At 49.0% G+C, this 14,747-nt stretch overlaps 4 protein-coding genes across 4 annotated transcripts; 3 read left to right on the top strand and 1 right to left on the bottom strand.

Annotated features, from left to right (window-relative positions):
• Positions 1 to 2,085: 2,085 nt before the first annotated feature.
• TRIREDRAFT_67607 (uncharacterized protein) lies at positions 2,086 to 3,226 on the top strand (the record flags this gene model as incomplete). The annotated part of the gene is made up of 3 exons (XM_006968272.1): positions 2,086 to 2,609; positions 2,713 to 2,782; positions 2,843 to 3,226. Coding segments are annotated over 3 exons (978 nt in total), but the record flags the coding sequence as incomplete, so codon positions are not given.
• Positions 3,227 to 7,572: 4,346 nt separating this feature from the next.
• Positions 7,573 to 8,640, top strand: TRIREDRAFT_110848 (glycoside hydrolase; the record flags this gene model as incomplete). Its single annotated transcript, XM_006968273.2, has 3 exons — positions 7,573 to 8,061; positions 8,124 to 8,190; positions 8,240 to 8,640. The coding sequence occupies exons 1-3, from the start codon at positions 7,618 to 7,620 to the stop codon at positions 8,638 to 8,640; spliced, it is 912 nt and encodes a 303-aa protein (XP_006968335.1). The 5' UTR covers positions 7,573 to 7,617.
• A 2,727-nt stretch (positions 8,641 to 11,367) lies between these two features.
• On the bottom strand, positions 11,368 to 12,210 carry TRIREDRAFT_67627 (uncharacterized protein; the record flags this gene model as incomplete). Its single annotated transcript, XM_006968344.1, has 1 exon — positions 11,368 to 12,210. One exon carries the CDS (start codon positions 12,208 to 12,210, stop codon positions 11,368 to 11,370), a length of 843 nt encoding a protein of 280 aa, XP_006968406.1.
• Positions 12,211 to 12,583: 373 nt separating this feature from the next.
• TRIREDRAFT_110850 (N-terminal binuclear Zn cluster-containing/DNA binding domain-containing protein) lies at positions 12,584 to 14,621 on the top strand (the record flags this gene model as incomplete). Its single annotated transcript, XM_006968274.2, has 4 exons — positions 12,584 to 12,913; positions 12,958 to 13,456; positions 13,520 to 13,610; positions 13,664 to 14,621. 4 exons carry the CDS (start codon positions 12,584 to 12,586, stop codon positions 14,619 to 14,621), a joined length of 1,878 nt encoding a protein of 625 aa, XP_006968336.1.
• Between the last annotated feature and the right edge of the window lie 126 nt (positions 14,622 to 14,747).

Consider the following 14,747-nt stretch of genomic DNA (forward strand, 5'->3'; position numbering starts at 1 on the left):
ATCAACTGGATAAGAAGGTTGGCGGTGAGATCGTTTCAGTGTGTTTAAGTGCGGGTCACTCGTGGTCCAGCATCAGAATCTTTGGCATTAAGGTCCTGCCTTGAGAGATCCAAGACACCGTAGGTACACAGCTGTTTACTTCGCGTGTAACGGGTAATGTCTCGAATCTAGGCATTGGGGCTTTGCCCCCCTGGGCGAGGATATCTTTTACTCCCTTGTCCTGGATGTCGTTACTAACAATTAGTTCTCGTAGTTGTATAGCCTTGGTCATAAGATAGGGGCTGAGTACCTACCCAATTCTTTCGTCCTGCCATATCCGTGTCTGAGAGAGGTTCGTACTGCCTGCGTTGAACATGTGCATGTATCAGGAAGCTGTCAGTGATGTGAGTCGCCACTCGACAAAGGTCCATCATGAGAGTTCAACCCCTCATATCGCGTGTTGGCTAGTGAGCAAGCATGTAATGTAGCATGCAATGACTACATTGTTCGGCCTATGGTCGTCTCATTCAAAATCAACCCACCAGACATACGAAGTCCGCAACACCAACCAGGAAGAGTGCTTGCCCCAAGTTTCTGACCTGTTCGATGAGACTACCAAAGAACGGAGATGGGCTGTACTCCTGTATATCGGTGATGTCTCCAACCAGCTTGCTCCCTTCCAAAAGTTGAGGCACGGCGGCATCTCACCCTGCGGTGTGGGGTACCGTATTTGCAGATATGAGTCGCATAGATTCGTCTGTGCCCAAGAGGTGCAGCTGCCGGGCATGGGGATGGACAGTCTGTAGATTTCCCTTCTTAATGGGCCATATATCCTGCAACAGACTGTCGTCATGGCAGACGGCTACACTACAGACAGTTCGATATATGATCGGATGTGCTCATGATCATCCGATATACAATGCAGCTGGCAGACTATGAGCGCCGAGACCATTGTGTAAACCTCCTCACCAGGTCCCTCCAGATTGGCACCATCCTGGCTGATATATTCGATTAGTCGCCAAACCTCAACAAGCCAATATCGAGGTTCCAACAGACTCCTCCTTCTTTGTCCCGCATAGCATCACCGGGTGATGGAAAATAAAGGGCGGACATGTCAAGTTCTGCCAAAGTTTGCATATGACAACACACCCATGCTCGTATATGACAGAGCCACGGAGAGACTAGAATAAATTCCATAACTTAGAGTGTGTCACAACGAAGAAAGTTGCGCTAGTACCTAGTCTCGATCGTGTATACCTAGTGAAATGGTGTCCTTGACAAACTAACATGCATGTTGAGTAACAAACTCCCCGAGAGTATGCTATAACTTGACTCTAGATGTCGGATGGGAGTATCATGTTGATGACCAATACGTAGTGCAAGTCTCTCGATATGCAACCATGAGCGTGATTAATCACTATATTACACCCCCGAGCCATAAGTATCGAGCGAGGATGATAAGGTAGGCCGATCTGGCAGCTGCCATTTCGAGACCATGCCTCTCAAAGAAATAGTTGGCCAAGTGTCTCAGTGCTCCTTCATAGTAAGATGAACTTGGCAACTAGAGAATGGACACACAAAGTCAAAACGAAGTCTAGTGTGTGTAAGTATACGACATCGGCTTTGGGCTGTTAATCCCTGCAGTTGCCATTTTCAGCATTGGCTGCTGAAAACACGTCATGCATCACCAATTGTGATTATGCCTCAGGAACTTCTATCGGATTTATTGATTCTTTTAATGGACTCGGACTTGGGAGCTTCAACAGATGATTTCAAAGCATTCATTGAAGAACGGCAAGCATGGATCCAGAAGCAAAAGGCTATCAATTGTTTTCTTATGAGCTTTAGGCCTTTTGTTTGTAGATATAAGGAGCAGCCTTGAGCCATGATGGAAGTGAGTCCACGGGCATCACAAAACTGTTGCAAGTTTCGAGCAAAAAAGCCCTTCGCGCAGCTCTACATTCAACAGCATGGCCGCCAAATCACCTATTAACATCATCGCCGGGGCAGGTAACGTACGTATCCCTTTCTGGAGGGCGTCTCCCTGGCCGTATTCTAAGTCTTGATTTCCAGATTGGAGACAGCAGGATTGACAAGACTGTGCGATATGACACGCCCGACCAAGTTATTGCATACCTGGATGCATTCTACAAGCGAGGGTATAAGCAGATCGACACCGCACGGAATTATTCCACGGGGGCCGCCGGTACCTCGGAGCCAAGGCTCGGTGCAGTGGAGGCTGGGAAACGCTTCATTATCGACACCAAGGTGAAGTCCCGCGAGCCTGGAAGCCACACGAGGGAGAAAATTGCCGAGGACGTTGATACTTCGCTTGAAGAGCTGAGGATCGACCAAATCAACATCGAATATCTCCATCAACCGGACAGGGCGACCCCCTTCGAGGAGACTTGTGAAGCCATTGACAAGGCTTATAGGGAAGGCAAGTTCAAAAAGTTTGGACTTTCCAATTTCACGGCAGGTGAAGTGGCACAAGTCCTTGATATTTGTGAGCGTCGGGGTTTCGTGAAGCCGAGCGTCTATCAGGGACAGTACAATCCCCTTGTCCGTGGTGGAGAGAAGGAATTGTTCCCCCTTCTGCGCAAGAACAACATGGCTTTTTATGCTTGGAGGTATGTCGTGGCTTACCATCTCCGGATGTTTGAAAGAGCTCCAACGGCACGAAAGAGTCAGAGAAGAGCCAGAAGACCACGGAATACTGATACACGAAATTAGCCCGGCCGGGGGAGGCTTCTTTGCCGGAAACTACAAGACCGATAAAGAAGGCGGTCGGTTTGACAAGTCTGTATGTTTCAGCTGAATTGAGTGACTGTGTCTAGATGCAGTGACTGACATCGAGATGCAGACTTTCCTCGGAAGTTTCTACTCGGCCCTGTACCTGAAACCATCAATCGAGGCCGCGACCGAAAAGGCCTTGGCTGTTGCTGGCAAGCACAGTATCAGTGGCCATGCCGCTGCCCTGAGATGGACCGTTTATCACAGTGGCCTCGATGCGAAGTACGGAGACGCCATCATCGTTGGCGCGTCTACAATCGACCAAGTCAACTCTAACGTCGACATTGCCGAAGCAGGGCCGCTCCCGGATGATGCTGCCATAGCCTTCGAAGCATTGTACAAGGAAGTTGGTGCTGATGAGATTCCTTATGCTTTTAAAGCTGGGCCACTGGGGCGGCATGGAACGGGGCTCGACACTCGGCTTGAGATTAGTAATCCTGCAATAACTACCTAAGCAACCCTCGATGCATTCGCTCCTTTCATGACTCGGCCTGATTATAATAGACTAGAGAGAGCAAGGCGGTGTTAAAAGCCGACCAACCATCGGCAGGCCGAGGAACCCCGGATTAGGAAACTGCACGCCTTGGCAACGGCTGAAGAGGCTTAGGGTGAGATTTCATAGCTGATTCTCGCAGCAATAGCTGAGTTCTGGATTTATCATCCTTCTGAGATATTCCTTCATATTTTTCGACACCTGGCCTTAGTAGCATATATAGTATTTGTGACATGCTTCTCTCCTGTTTCGTATCAACGCCTGACTTGCCTAAAAGCTCAACTATCCGCATGATCTAGTCATCGCCAGTTGACAGGAACTTGCTATGAGTCTACCTTCACGGGGAAAGGTGCATTTTGTGTATCTTACAGACCCGGCCAAGGGTAGCGCCATTTCTTCACACAGGGCGGCAAAGTCACATGCGGCGCGGCACGGTCATGCAAGGATACGCAGGCAGCGAATGAACGAATATCAACAGGAGGGAAGCAAGCATGAAGGAGGCAGCCAAGTCCTCTCAACAGCCGCAATCTCCACAGCCTCGTCGGCCGGTCCTAGCCGCTCTGGTCCAGTGAGAGACTCACACTCCAGATCAAATGATAATAGAGGGGGAATGGGGCCGAGTTGCGACATACTTCTGCAATCTCCTCGCGCCTCTCAGCCTTCTATCTTGGAACCGTCCCCACTTTCTTCAGTTACCAAGAACATCGAATCATTGTATGGCACCAGGGTCAACTGGACGCAGCAGTTTCTTATACATCACTGTAAGCATACCAATCAGCTCAGCGCTGTGTTGAGAATGGTCTGTCTAGACTTCTTGGGTATCGATGTGGCTTACACTCGTCAGACGTTAGCTTTGTTATTCCTTTTGGCAAACGCCATTGCCAGCAATACACGGACTCCAAAGTATGGAAACAATTCATGTTCACCGAGTTGTTCCCTGTCGCCCTAGCCAATCCTGGGTTGCTGAGCGCGATATTACTCGCTGCCTGCCGGAGCCTTTTCGAACAAGACCAGAACAGCCGTTACGTCCAGCTGGCCACATACTACAAGCTCGTTTGCCTCCGATCTATGAGTGAACTGCTCGCCGTCCAGACCCTCCTTGTGAACGACTCGGCAATAGCCCAAGCATCTTTATTAGCAGCAGACGAGGTGCGTTTCGCTCGGCACAACTGTTGAGGCTGACCCTAAATGTTCGACATAGCTCAACGTCGGTGACAGAGACGTTTCAAGGCAGCACATTGAAGCCGCAAACAGGATGGTAGCTATGTAAGGAGGCAGTGCAATGCTCGGAATGAATGGGTTCCTCGCAGCCATTGTAGACACATTGACGTGTGCTCTGGCTCGACGAGATCCAATGTGTAAGCTTCATATCCCCTGAGGTGACCCGGAATGATGAATGTTGACTTCCATGACAGCGTGTGATATGCCATGAACATAGATTGATTACACAGCGAGCCTCCACTCATCCTATAGAGTTTCACGTAACGAAGGCTCATGAAGAATTGATACCCTCGAAATAATTGATATGGTCTGTAACGTCACATTGCAGCTTCATGCGCGTTGCTCCCAACGCTCCAAATGTTCACTTGATTGCCGCCACAGATGGTGATAGTACTTGACACAGTACTCACTACGAGATGATAGATTGCGTAGAGTCTAAAAAGCCTATAGCGTTGAAACTGCAAAGGGGATAGTTGGAAAAAGGTACAGTACTTACAGATTGATACCGATCACTACTTTGAATATCTGGAAAACAGCTTGATGCATCCGTGACGCTAGTAATGCTAAACATTGGCCTCACAAATCACAACGGCCCCCTCACTCCCTAGTCTTTCGAAGGCGAAGGAAAAGCTAAAAGCGACAATCCAGATGAGTGATCACCATGATTCTCTGCTCATGACGGTGAGGAGTATCTTTTCTCATATAGTTATATAAATGAATATGCCTAGATTTCCGGATCCCATGTGTCGGCGTTTGAACGTTAGAGGAGATCATCCATAAGACTCTGAAGAATAAAAGGGGGGGTGAGAAGGAGAGGGTTTTGAGTGTGTAGACCAAAGGCTGAAGGCGGCTAGGGTAAGAATGAAATAGGTAAATGAATCAACCTAAATCGGCAAGTGCTCGAGGAAAGAATGAGACGAGTCGCGACCACTAAACGTCTGTGGCACTTTGTTGTCATATAATAGTTATGATAATGTGGCACTCAGACTGGACTGCTGACAGATCCTGGAGCCTCTTGTATGAGGCACTTAATTAGCCGGAATGGGCACGAAGGCCTTCTTCGTCACGCTGCTTACCGTAGGGACCTAGTGATTAATGCCGGCTTAATGTGGTGCGAGGGAGATGTTTATCTAACGCAGTAACTTGACAAAAACGGGGTGAGAATACTATGCTTGTTACGTTACTTGTGAAACATGTGAAGACCAGTACTCTAGGTGGCATAGCTTTACAGTATGTTTGTGTGTGTGTGTGTGCGTGTAGTGACGATGATTGATGGAATTGGTGCAACTAAGTGGGATGTACCACGTCCAATTGAGGCCAATGGATTTTCCTCGATTCTTTGTTTATCTCATATTGATCCCATTTGCATAACCCCGCGGACTCTTTATATCCAGTGATTAACAGACAAGTGAGTGTTTAACAAGGGGCAGCGCAACGACATCATCCCAAGGGTGTATTCATATGTAGCATCACCAGAGAACAGAGCCATTGGCCTCAGACCTTCACAAGCATGCCTCATTCAGGCAGGAGGTAAAATTCAGAAGTGATGACTGTGCTGGGAAGGCTGCCAAGAGTTTCATGAAAAGATGTGGTGACTTTTTTGCATGGAACCAACAGAGAGCGTTCTGGGGTGCTGCGGATAGATACTGGCAATAGTTGCTTTTAGCGTCTCAGCAAAGTTCTTGCCTAATACAGAAGCTGGTGTCTATCCAATGTATTTTTTACAAAAACAACTAGTACTTTTGCGTGCGGAGTGGTGGTTCGAGTGAGATCTAACGACAGTCAGTTGACAAAAAGTATGCCACACCTGAGAAGTGAGAACAGCTTCAGGAGATGATTGCTGTTGGTACTTGAACCAATTCGGTCAGCAGCAAATCGCCTGTCTGTCGATCAATGGAAAAGTTCTCCTCACCCAGTCAAGCTCACTTCAAGCTGAATGATACACTGCGAAGGTTACAGGATATTTTGATCCCTAGCGTAGTTGACCGCGACCACCGTAAATGATGCTCCTCATTGTCCCCATGGCTTTAATTGTATACTTTGTCTAATCTCACCAACTGAATCCTCACCTTCTCCATAGGTAACAGCTCGCATCTCGTTACCTGCCGAATTAGTGCTAACAATCTCACCAAATGCCAAGTTTTCATTTGGCCGTGGAATTTTACCGAGCCACTGCACCGAGGCTGCGCCACGGGTTCCTGAGCCGCGAACCTAGTGCCAGATAGCTTATTGTTATGCTAAACTTGACGTTCGTTGCTCCGTCAGGTTGCTTGTTTGCTAAGGACAGACTGCGGCGCTTGCAGTCTTGCACTTCACACAGGTGAGGTGACACCCTTGCTGGCTGATTAGTCTGATACTCCGCTCTAGATACCTATGCTTGGGCTATGTGACTTGCACATCCGGATCCAACCGGCTGGCTGGGCGTTGCTTGCCATTTCCTACATTTCAATTGACACCCGAAATACCAAGGCAATATAAGATGTACTGTTGCTATACGCAACGCGTCCCGAGTGAACTACTCTATAGTCATATCAGCTCTCTCTAGAAGTCGGGGAAGTCATTGTATACTCATAATGGAGTTTGCAATCATGTCTCCCGCTCGATTGGACTTACTGCCTACTGGAGATGACAAAGTTAGCATGGTGACATGGAGAGTCTTGGCGTGTAGGCATCGCCGAGTTGCAGCAAGTTTGGACGAAGCTGGTGTTAGAAGTACCCAAATCGGAAGCTTGATAATACTAGTGGTGGCATCAATAACAGCATATCCCTGCCTCTCAACCATGATGATAGCGGCATCAGCGGGCTTCATGACTATTACGGCGAAAAATCAGGATGTAAGGACAGTCTCGCCACAAGCTGTTGAAGCTTATGTGTTAGCTTGAAGACTTATTCTAAAGAAGAAGTTGGGTAGAAATGCTTCCAGGCGGCCTCGGGATATCCCAGACTGCTCCATCGTGCATATATAATGAAAGAAGTTCCCTCGACTTGTCAAAAATCTTGTCAAAGTCACCGATGGTAGCCAAGAGAAGCACCTTGAACTTGCATTTTACTTTACGCCTTCTATCGCCGAAACAAGACATCTCAAAATGGTTAACAAAGCTGTCGTCGCTTCTCTATTGATGGGTGCCGCTATGGCGGTTCCTTATCCTCCGTCCATCGACCTGGGGCCGACTGGCCCTGTTCCCGACACCGTCGACTTCTCTCCCAAGAAGCCCAATGGTGGCAATTACATGCCTTCAAAGTCCACCAATGCTCCTGTTTCCAGGACTGCTGACGCTCCTGCTGTCGGCGACAAGCTGGAAGCCCGAGCAACTGGCGAAAAGGTCACCAATGGTGTCGCTCGCTTCGATAACTCAAACATTACAGACGGAGTCGGCAGCGGTGTTGACTCTTACACCATGTACTGGGGAGATGGAAGCACTGGCGCCGGCTGGCCTGCCCAGAGCCGCTGGGTTTCCTTCCAGAACATGTTCGATAACTACAAGAATCAGATGTTTGCGGCTTGCGCGAACCTGCCAACTCCCCAGCCCAACGATAGCGGCCCTGAAGTTGGTGCTATCTGGGATGGTATCCAGGTAAGATGCGATTGATATATTGCATATTGTTGACGACCCACCAACTTACGATATTACTACAGCAAGCGGCTGCAGCGACTGGAGTAGATCACAGACTTATTCTGGCCGTCATCATGCAAGAATCCCACGGTATGAAACCTGCTTTACTTTTAAGGGCTGGCTCCTAACCATTCACTAGGGTGTGTTCGTGTTCACACGACGAACGGCGGCGTCCGAAATCCGGGGTTGATGCAAGACCACAACGGATCTGCCACTTGTAATGAGAATGGCAGGGTGCAGAACCCCTGCCCTTCAGCGACCATCTATCAGATGATCAGCGAGGGTACTGCAGGCACCAGCAGCGGCGATGGCCTCGCCAACTGCATCAACCAGTCTGGGCGCAACGATGTTTCAGCCTTCTACCGTGCTGCCCGTATTTACAATTCGGGCTCGATCTCGAGCACTGGGCAGCTCCAGAACGGCATTGCCACTCACTGCTACGCCAGTGATATCGCTAACCGACTGACCGGCTGGGTCAACGCTCCCAATGGATGCAACTGCGACAACAACCCTGGTAGCTGTGGAATCACTACCAACTGAGCATATGAAGAGATACGTTGCTTTAGAAAGTAGCGTGCGAGCCGATATCTGCTTCGTGGTATCACTCTCATCCCACTTTGTACATATGAGGATTCCGTATATAGTTTGTTGTTCAGATATGTGTGAGCAACGTAAATAAAGTCAATCGCATTTTTCTATTCGTGGAACATCTCCCGCCCTATGTCAGTGCATACCTGTGAATTTAGTAGTGTTTTCTCTAGCCCTGTCTTGAGCTACTCGATCTCATAAACCCTGCCAACACGTCACATGGATCGTGGTAATCAGTTTCAGCATGATGTACTGCCTCCTTGACATGTGCGCGTCTTCTTGATTATATGCTAGTTGCTATCTACGTCGTAGGCCTATGATTAAGATTGGAAGCCTCGACCTATGACCACCAAAAATTTGACGCGTTCAAGGGCGAAGTGAGTCTGATACCCTCCTTTCACAAGCGCCTGGAGTATAACCCAAGCTGGTGCAAGGCTACTATTGAAGAGGTAACTACCTCGTGAGACATGTAATGTACACTCATATGGGACTTGGGAAAGGCGTGACTGTGCGTATCGACCCTGACGTACAGCTGCAGAAACCAAGTGGACTAGGCCAGCGTCCAGTCATAACACACCCGGCACGGCTAGCAGACAGTTTGATATAAAGGCTTTAGAAGCGGACCAATAGGTGAGCGAGCCAATATTGCCGGGCATGGCGTCAGAATTCTTTCGAGATGAGTTCTGGATGCATGGCATCCCGTCATAAAGAGATCCCTACCGTAGCATATTCCAGCCTGCAGCCCAGCTAAAGTAAATCGTGACGAGGATTCTTTATCCACAGCTACTTCGTTACCACTTCGTTTATCAATTTAGGTAATTGCTCCTTGAGCATCCATGTTTCGATACTGATGTAAATGACCAATCATTCTTGCTAGTCCCATGGGAAGCACATTTGCAAGACTTTTCCCGTCTCCTTTCACGCCGGAATCGGATAGATTATCTTGCCGGCCGTGATGATGAGCAACATGCTCTAGATCCACCTCAAGGTCACCTAGGGGTCTATAAAGAGTTGGCATGGCCCGTATATATTTACCTCCTCTAAAGTCCACCTCCTATTACCAGCTTCAAGACTGTCATCCTACGAAAGCTCTCGAGCAAGATGCAGCTTCGTCTTCTTCTCGCTGTCTTCATCGGCGTTGCTTCTGCAGCCACTTTGCAAGCATCTGATTGCGATTGTGTAGGTGGTATACAATGAGCTGTAGCTAGCTTGAATACTGACAGAGATGAATCAGTTCGTTGCCTGCGACGTAAGTTGAATTGTGTGGCGTGGAGTTGTACGGTCGACTCACTCCTTCCGCAGAGCGATCTTCACGATCCCGGAAACTGTTATAATGACTTCCCTGGATGCACTGATACCTGCTGTGGGCTATGTGGATGCAATTGTCCATAGGTCGTCATTGTTGGGAGAAGTTGGCAGCTTCTGAATGCCTATGATGCATCCACTGCGAGCCCCAGATTTCGAGAACGTCTATGAAAGCTCTGGTGTTGTCTGTTACAGTGGCTCGCTTGCAAGAAGTCTCTGGAGGGCTGTTATGATAAGATAGCAAGTCTACAATGAATCAGATGATGAAATACTTAGCAATGTACGTGTCCTGTAGATGGCGCCCGGATCACGCTACTTGACTGTAATACTACTAAAGACCAGTTGGAATATGTGGCTCAACTACATTGTTGAGAACTCAAGTGATAGGTCTAGTTCATGGCCTCCTTCGCCCACCAGCTATGCGCCCCAATAATAAGCCAGCCTTCTGCTGGCATCAATATGTCATCTCTTTCGTGAGGGACATGCCATGACTTGCTGGGGACGAGTTCATTGTAACTAAACCAGGTATCTGCACCGGCATTAAGCGAGACAGTGATCATTTTCCCACGCATGTTTGATCACAACACACGGGATATCACCCCCCTTTCAGCGACAGTCGTCGAGCCTTGTTGTGGATGCTGGCTTGAACACCCCGCTAGCTTAGGCCGTTTTGCGCTCTGCAAATTGATCAGAGAATGCCACTAAACCTTGTTGGCTGATGTGTCCAGGCGATGACTCCATTTCAAATTGTAGATCAACTGGGATTGGCGGAAGTCGGTCAGGCTCATCGGGTTTGAAAATGCGAGTTGCGCATTGCCCGCAGTTCGGGATACTAATTAGACCGCACCCATACCACGAACGATCAGAGAACGATAACGTGTTTATAAAACTTCTTGTGTATCTAGATAGTACTTCGCATGGAATGTTTTGCTATTTTGAATGATTGATACTGGCCTTCATAAGATTCAAGTAGTATGCTAACGCAGTTATTCTGTGTTACACCTTGAGCTCATCACGACGAACCTTTGCATACAAAGCAGTGGAACCCGGGCGAGCCAAGTGGGTAAGGCAGAGGGGGGTGAAATTCCGTCCTCCGTCTCGGCTGAGTCTCTAGGTTCCTTCGAGAATGTTATTTCGACAATGTAAGGAACCAGAGAGATCTCCAGATATCCTCGCGTACCTTCGTCCACATTATTCACCCAACCACCAAGATGTATGCATACCGGTATTAGACAAACCAGTCATTAGTGATCTTCAATCAGAGTAGACACGGGAAGGTGGTGCATGAATGAGTGAAACTAGTACTTTGTACCATGTCTCTAGCCCAGGAGTGTGCCGTCTCTCATCAACAAATGTGCTCTTTCTACATGTTGTCTAATAATCCGTGCTCAGCGCAATCGACTTCGCCTTCTCTGCAGTCTCTTTAAGCATCCTAATCTTCGCTTCGAGCATAGAATAACAGTCTGATCCCAGTGGAAATCGAAGCTGATCTTCCAGTCCTGTTGCCAATCCCGTTCCTGTGGCAATCTCATAAATGCGCTGGACGCCAGCCTCCGGATTTCCTGGCTGCTTCTCATGTAAAGTAGAGAGAAGCGTTCCCATATCTGCATACCCTTCCACATGGCGGCTTACATTCTCGCCATGTGCGATCGACTTCAAAAAGTCCGTGCGGAAGACGCCTGGCTCAACCACGTGGACGCGAATACCGAAGGGTTTAAGCTCGTGGGTCATGGCTTCGCTCAGTCCCTCAACGGCAAACTTGGAGGCCGTGTAGATTGGAGCTCCCTGAGGACCAAGGATGCCCACGCCACTTGAAAGTTGCACAATGACGCCGGACCCCTGCTTGCGCATGTGCGGAATCACTGCTCTTGTGAAATTGAGCAGACCGAAGAAGTTCACATCAAATTGATAGCGCGACTCCTCCTCAGAAACCTCCTCAACAGAGCCAAAATGACCAAAACCAGCATTGTTGACGAGAATATCGATCCGTCCGTGCCTCTCGACGGCTGCGCCGACGAGTCTGGAAATGCTGGCGGCCGATGCGGTAACTTCTGTCTCCACCAGATCGGCGTTCGGCTTCTTCGTAAGATATTCAGGGAACTTTGAGAGACTCCTGGCAGTTGCAATGACTGTATCGCCTCTGGATAGAGCCAAGTCGGCAAGCATAAGACCGAAACCGGTATTCGCCCCAGTAACGAACCAAACGAGGGGAGCCATGGCGGCAGCTGTTGAGGTGTGTATGTGTTGGTGGAAACTCGGATACTGACGATGGGAGGTTGTGACTTGTATGTCTGTTATGTCTTCTGGAAGAAAAACTTGTGTTTAACGGTTCCTCCTCAATTCTACCCTCATATTCAGTGCCGTTTTATAGCCATCTCAATAACCGTGTTCTGCGTCTTTCTTCTACCATTTCCCGACATCATGGGATAAACCCGCCGTTGTTCGGGAAATAAGTCAGCAACTCCGCTATCGACAGTCTGTTCCGCATCCCGACAGATCCTCCAATTTCCCGCTATATCTCGGACCGCGACAATGCGCAAACCCAGCGCTCGAAACATTGATTCTGCGCCTTGAGTGGCAGCGTTACTCAATGGATCCAGAACAGGACTTGACCAAGCGTGTCCGAGGCCGAACCGTTACGGCATGCCTCGAGTGCCGCAAGATGAAGAAGAAATGCGACCGGCAATGGCCTTGCAATCATTGCTCAAACAGAAAAATAGCGCACAGGTGCCAGTTCTCACAGGCGACCCAAAGACATCAGCAGATGATCGCTTCGACCGAGATGCCCTCAACTGCAACCTCGCCATTCGTTGTCTCCGGGACGCCGGACGACGCTGGCCAGATTACGAGTCCAGCATCCGCGATGCACAAGTTGGGTTATCTGTATTCAAAGAACGATGTAGTGTTTGGTGGCATCATGGTAAGATGGCAAAATACTGCTATTCTTCCATGTCAGCTAACTAGCCAAAGGCCCAGTACGCAGAGTCCCCAACTGCTCTCCCTGACCCGGTCCTGAAGGCTTCTCGCGTCGTTCCACCACGACCCTACACAGATGTACTGATTGGAAACTTTTTTGATAACGTTAACTATCATTACGGGATTCTTCATCGGCCTTCATTCATGGTGGCTTATGTCAACTGGTGGTCTCATCGACGTGAAACGCAGGGCGAGTCCGCTATGCGATTGACGTGTCTGATTCTCCGAATATGCGCCAACTCTGCACAGTTTCTCTCACCACAGACCTCATTACAGCTGGAGACCGACCTGGGTGACTCTGCCCAGGACCTGAGCCGGTCCTATCACGATGCTGCACAGACAATCAGCGCCTTTCTATCACCTGCCTCTGGGGATCTTGTCTATGCGCAACAGCTCTTCTTGGCCGCTACCTGGCATAAGGGTGAAGCTGACTTTGTCCAATCGTGGCACGAGCTTGGTGCTGTCGTGAGAGCAGTTCAGGAGATAGGTACACTCCATGGCCTTTTGGCACATATACGTTTGACCGGTTGGCTAACTCCAGTGCTTCCAGGTGTTCATACCGACTTCCTCTCCGACGGGCTGAAAGAGTTTGATAGGGAAATGCGACGAAGGTTGTGGTGTGCTTTGTATACTTGGGAAAGGTGTGTTGGCTTGACCTCGACACATGAGTCAAAGCTGACTGAGCTTGCATCAGATACATGGCCGCAAACTTCAATCGCCCTCCAATGATACACTCAAGTACTGCTGTGCCGCTGCCCAATCCAAATTTGGACCAGCCGAGTGCTCTCTCGGACATCCCATCGCTCATTGTTGCCAAGGTACTCGAGAACCAGCTCGCCCGGCAACTTGGAGAGGGCGGCAGTGTGGATGGCACCAGTGTCCGGAGCAACCTGGCATTTGTCGAAACTTGGATGTCTTCCCTGCCGCCAGTTTTTAGAGTTGTAGACCCAGAAACGCGCTGGGATGGAGACTATCCGTACATCCCGTTTCAACGTCTTCAGCTGCACTGCGTTGGTTACATGACCCAACTGTTACTCCTACGATCTACCTTGACCTCTTCTGGCTTCTTCCCAGCAACAAGCTCTGCAAGAGGTTCTCTTACACCGGAAATGCTGACAGTCGTCAACCAGCTTGTTGATGTCAGTCTCAAGGCCATGGCCGTGAGCAAAGACACCTTTGAACTTTGCTTTCCGCAGCATTCTAAGTACTATATGGTTGCATTTTGCCCATTTGACAATGCAGCTCTCTTGTGTTCTTTGCTTTTGCACGACAACGATCGGAAAGTGATTCCAAGGCGGATGGAAGTCGTCCATGCTATTGGTCAAGCGTTGTACATCTCTCGCAGACTTCGTGGATGCACCAAAATGGGTGACGCAACATGGAGTGTATTATCCACTCTTCGAGATCGCCTCAATCTGACTGTCCTAGAAAAGGAAATGGTTAAAGAGACTGAGAACACTGGAAAGAAAAGAGTGGACAGCATTGAAACGGGCGTTAGCCCCACCACTCAATTAGATGAACCTTTTGAGAGGTTTGTTGATGGGGAATTGCGGTTGACGGAGGATAGTTTGGCGGCAGATGGCACCGACTTTCTAGCTATGGACTTGGGTATCTTAGACGCAGTCTGGAATTGGGAGAGGGTGGGATTCTGATGCGATCTGATGCGAAATATCGATTCTCGATTTCGCCTCAGCACCATAGCTCATACGGAAACAACAGTATATACATGTCTAGGTGGCTTCCACAACTCAAAATCAGGGCCTTGACTTGCACGTATC

The sequence above is a fragment of the Trichoderma reesei genome (assembly GCF_000167675.1).
Source record: "Trichoderma reesei QM6a unplaced genomic scaffold TRIREscaffold_22, whole genome shotgun sequence".
Classification (NCBI taxonomy): Eukaryota; Fungi; Ascomycota; class Sordariomycetes; order Hypocreales; family Hypocreaceae; genus Trichoderma; species Trichoderma reesei.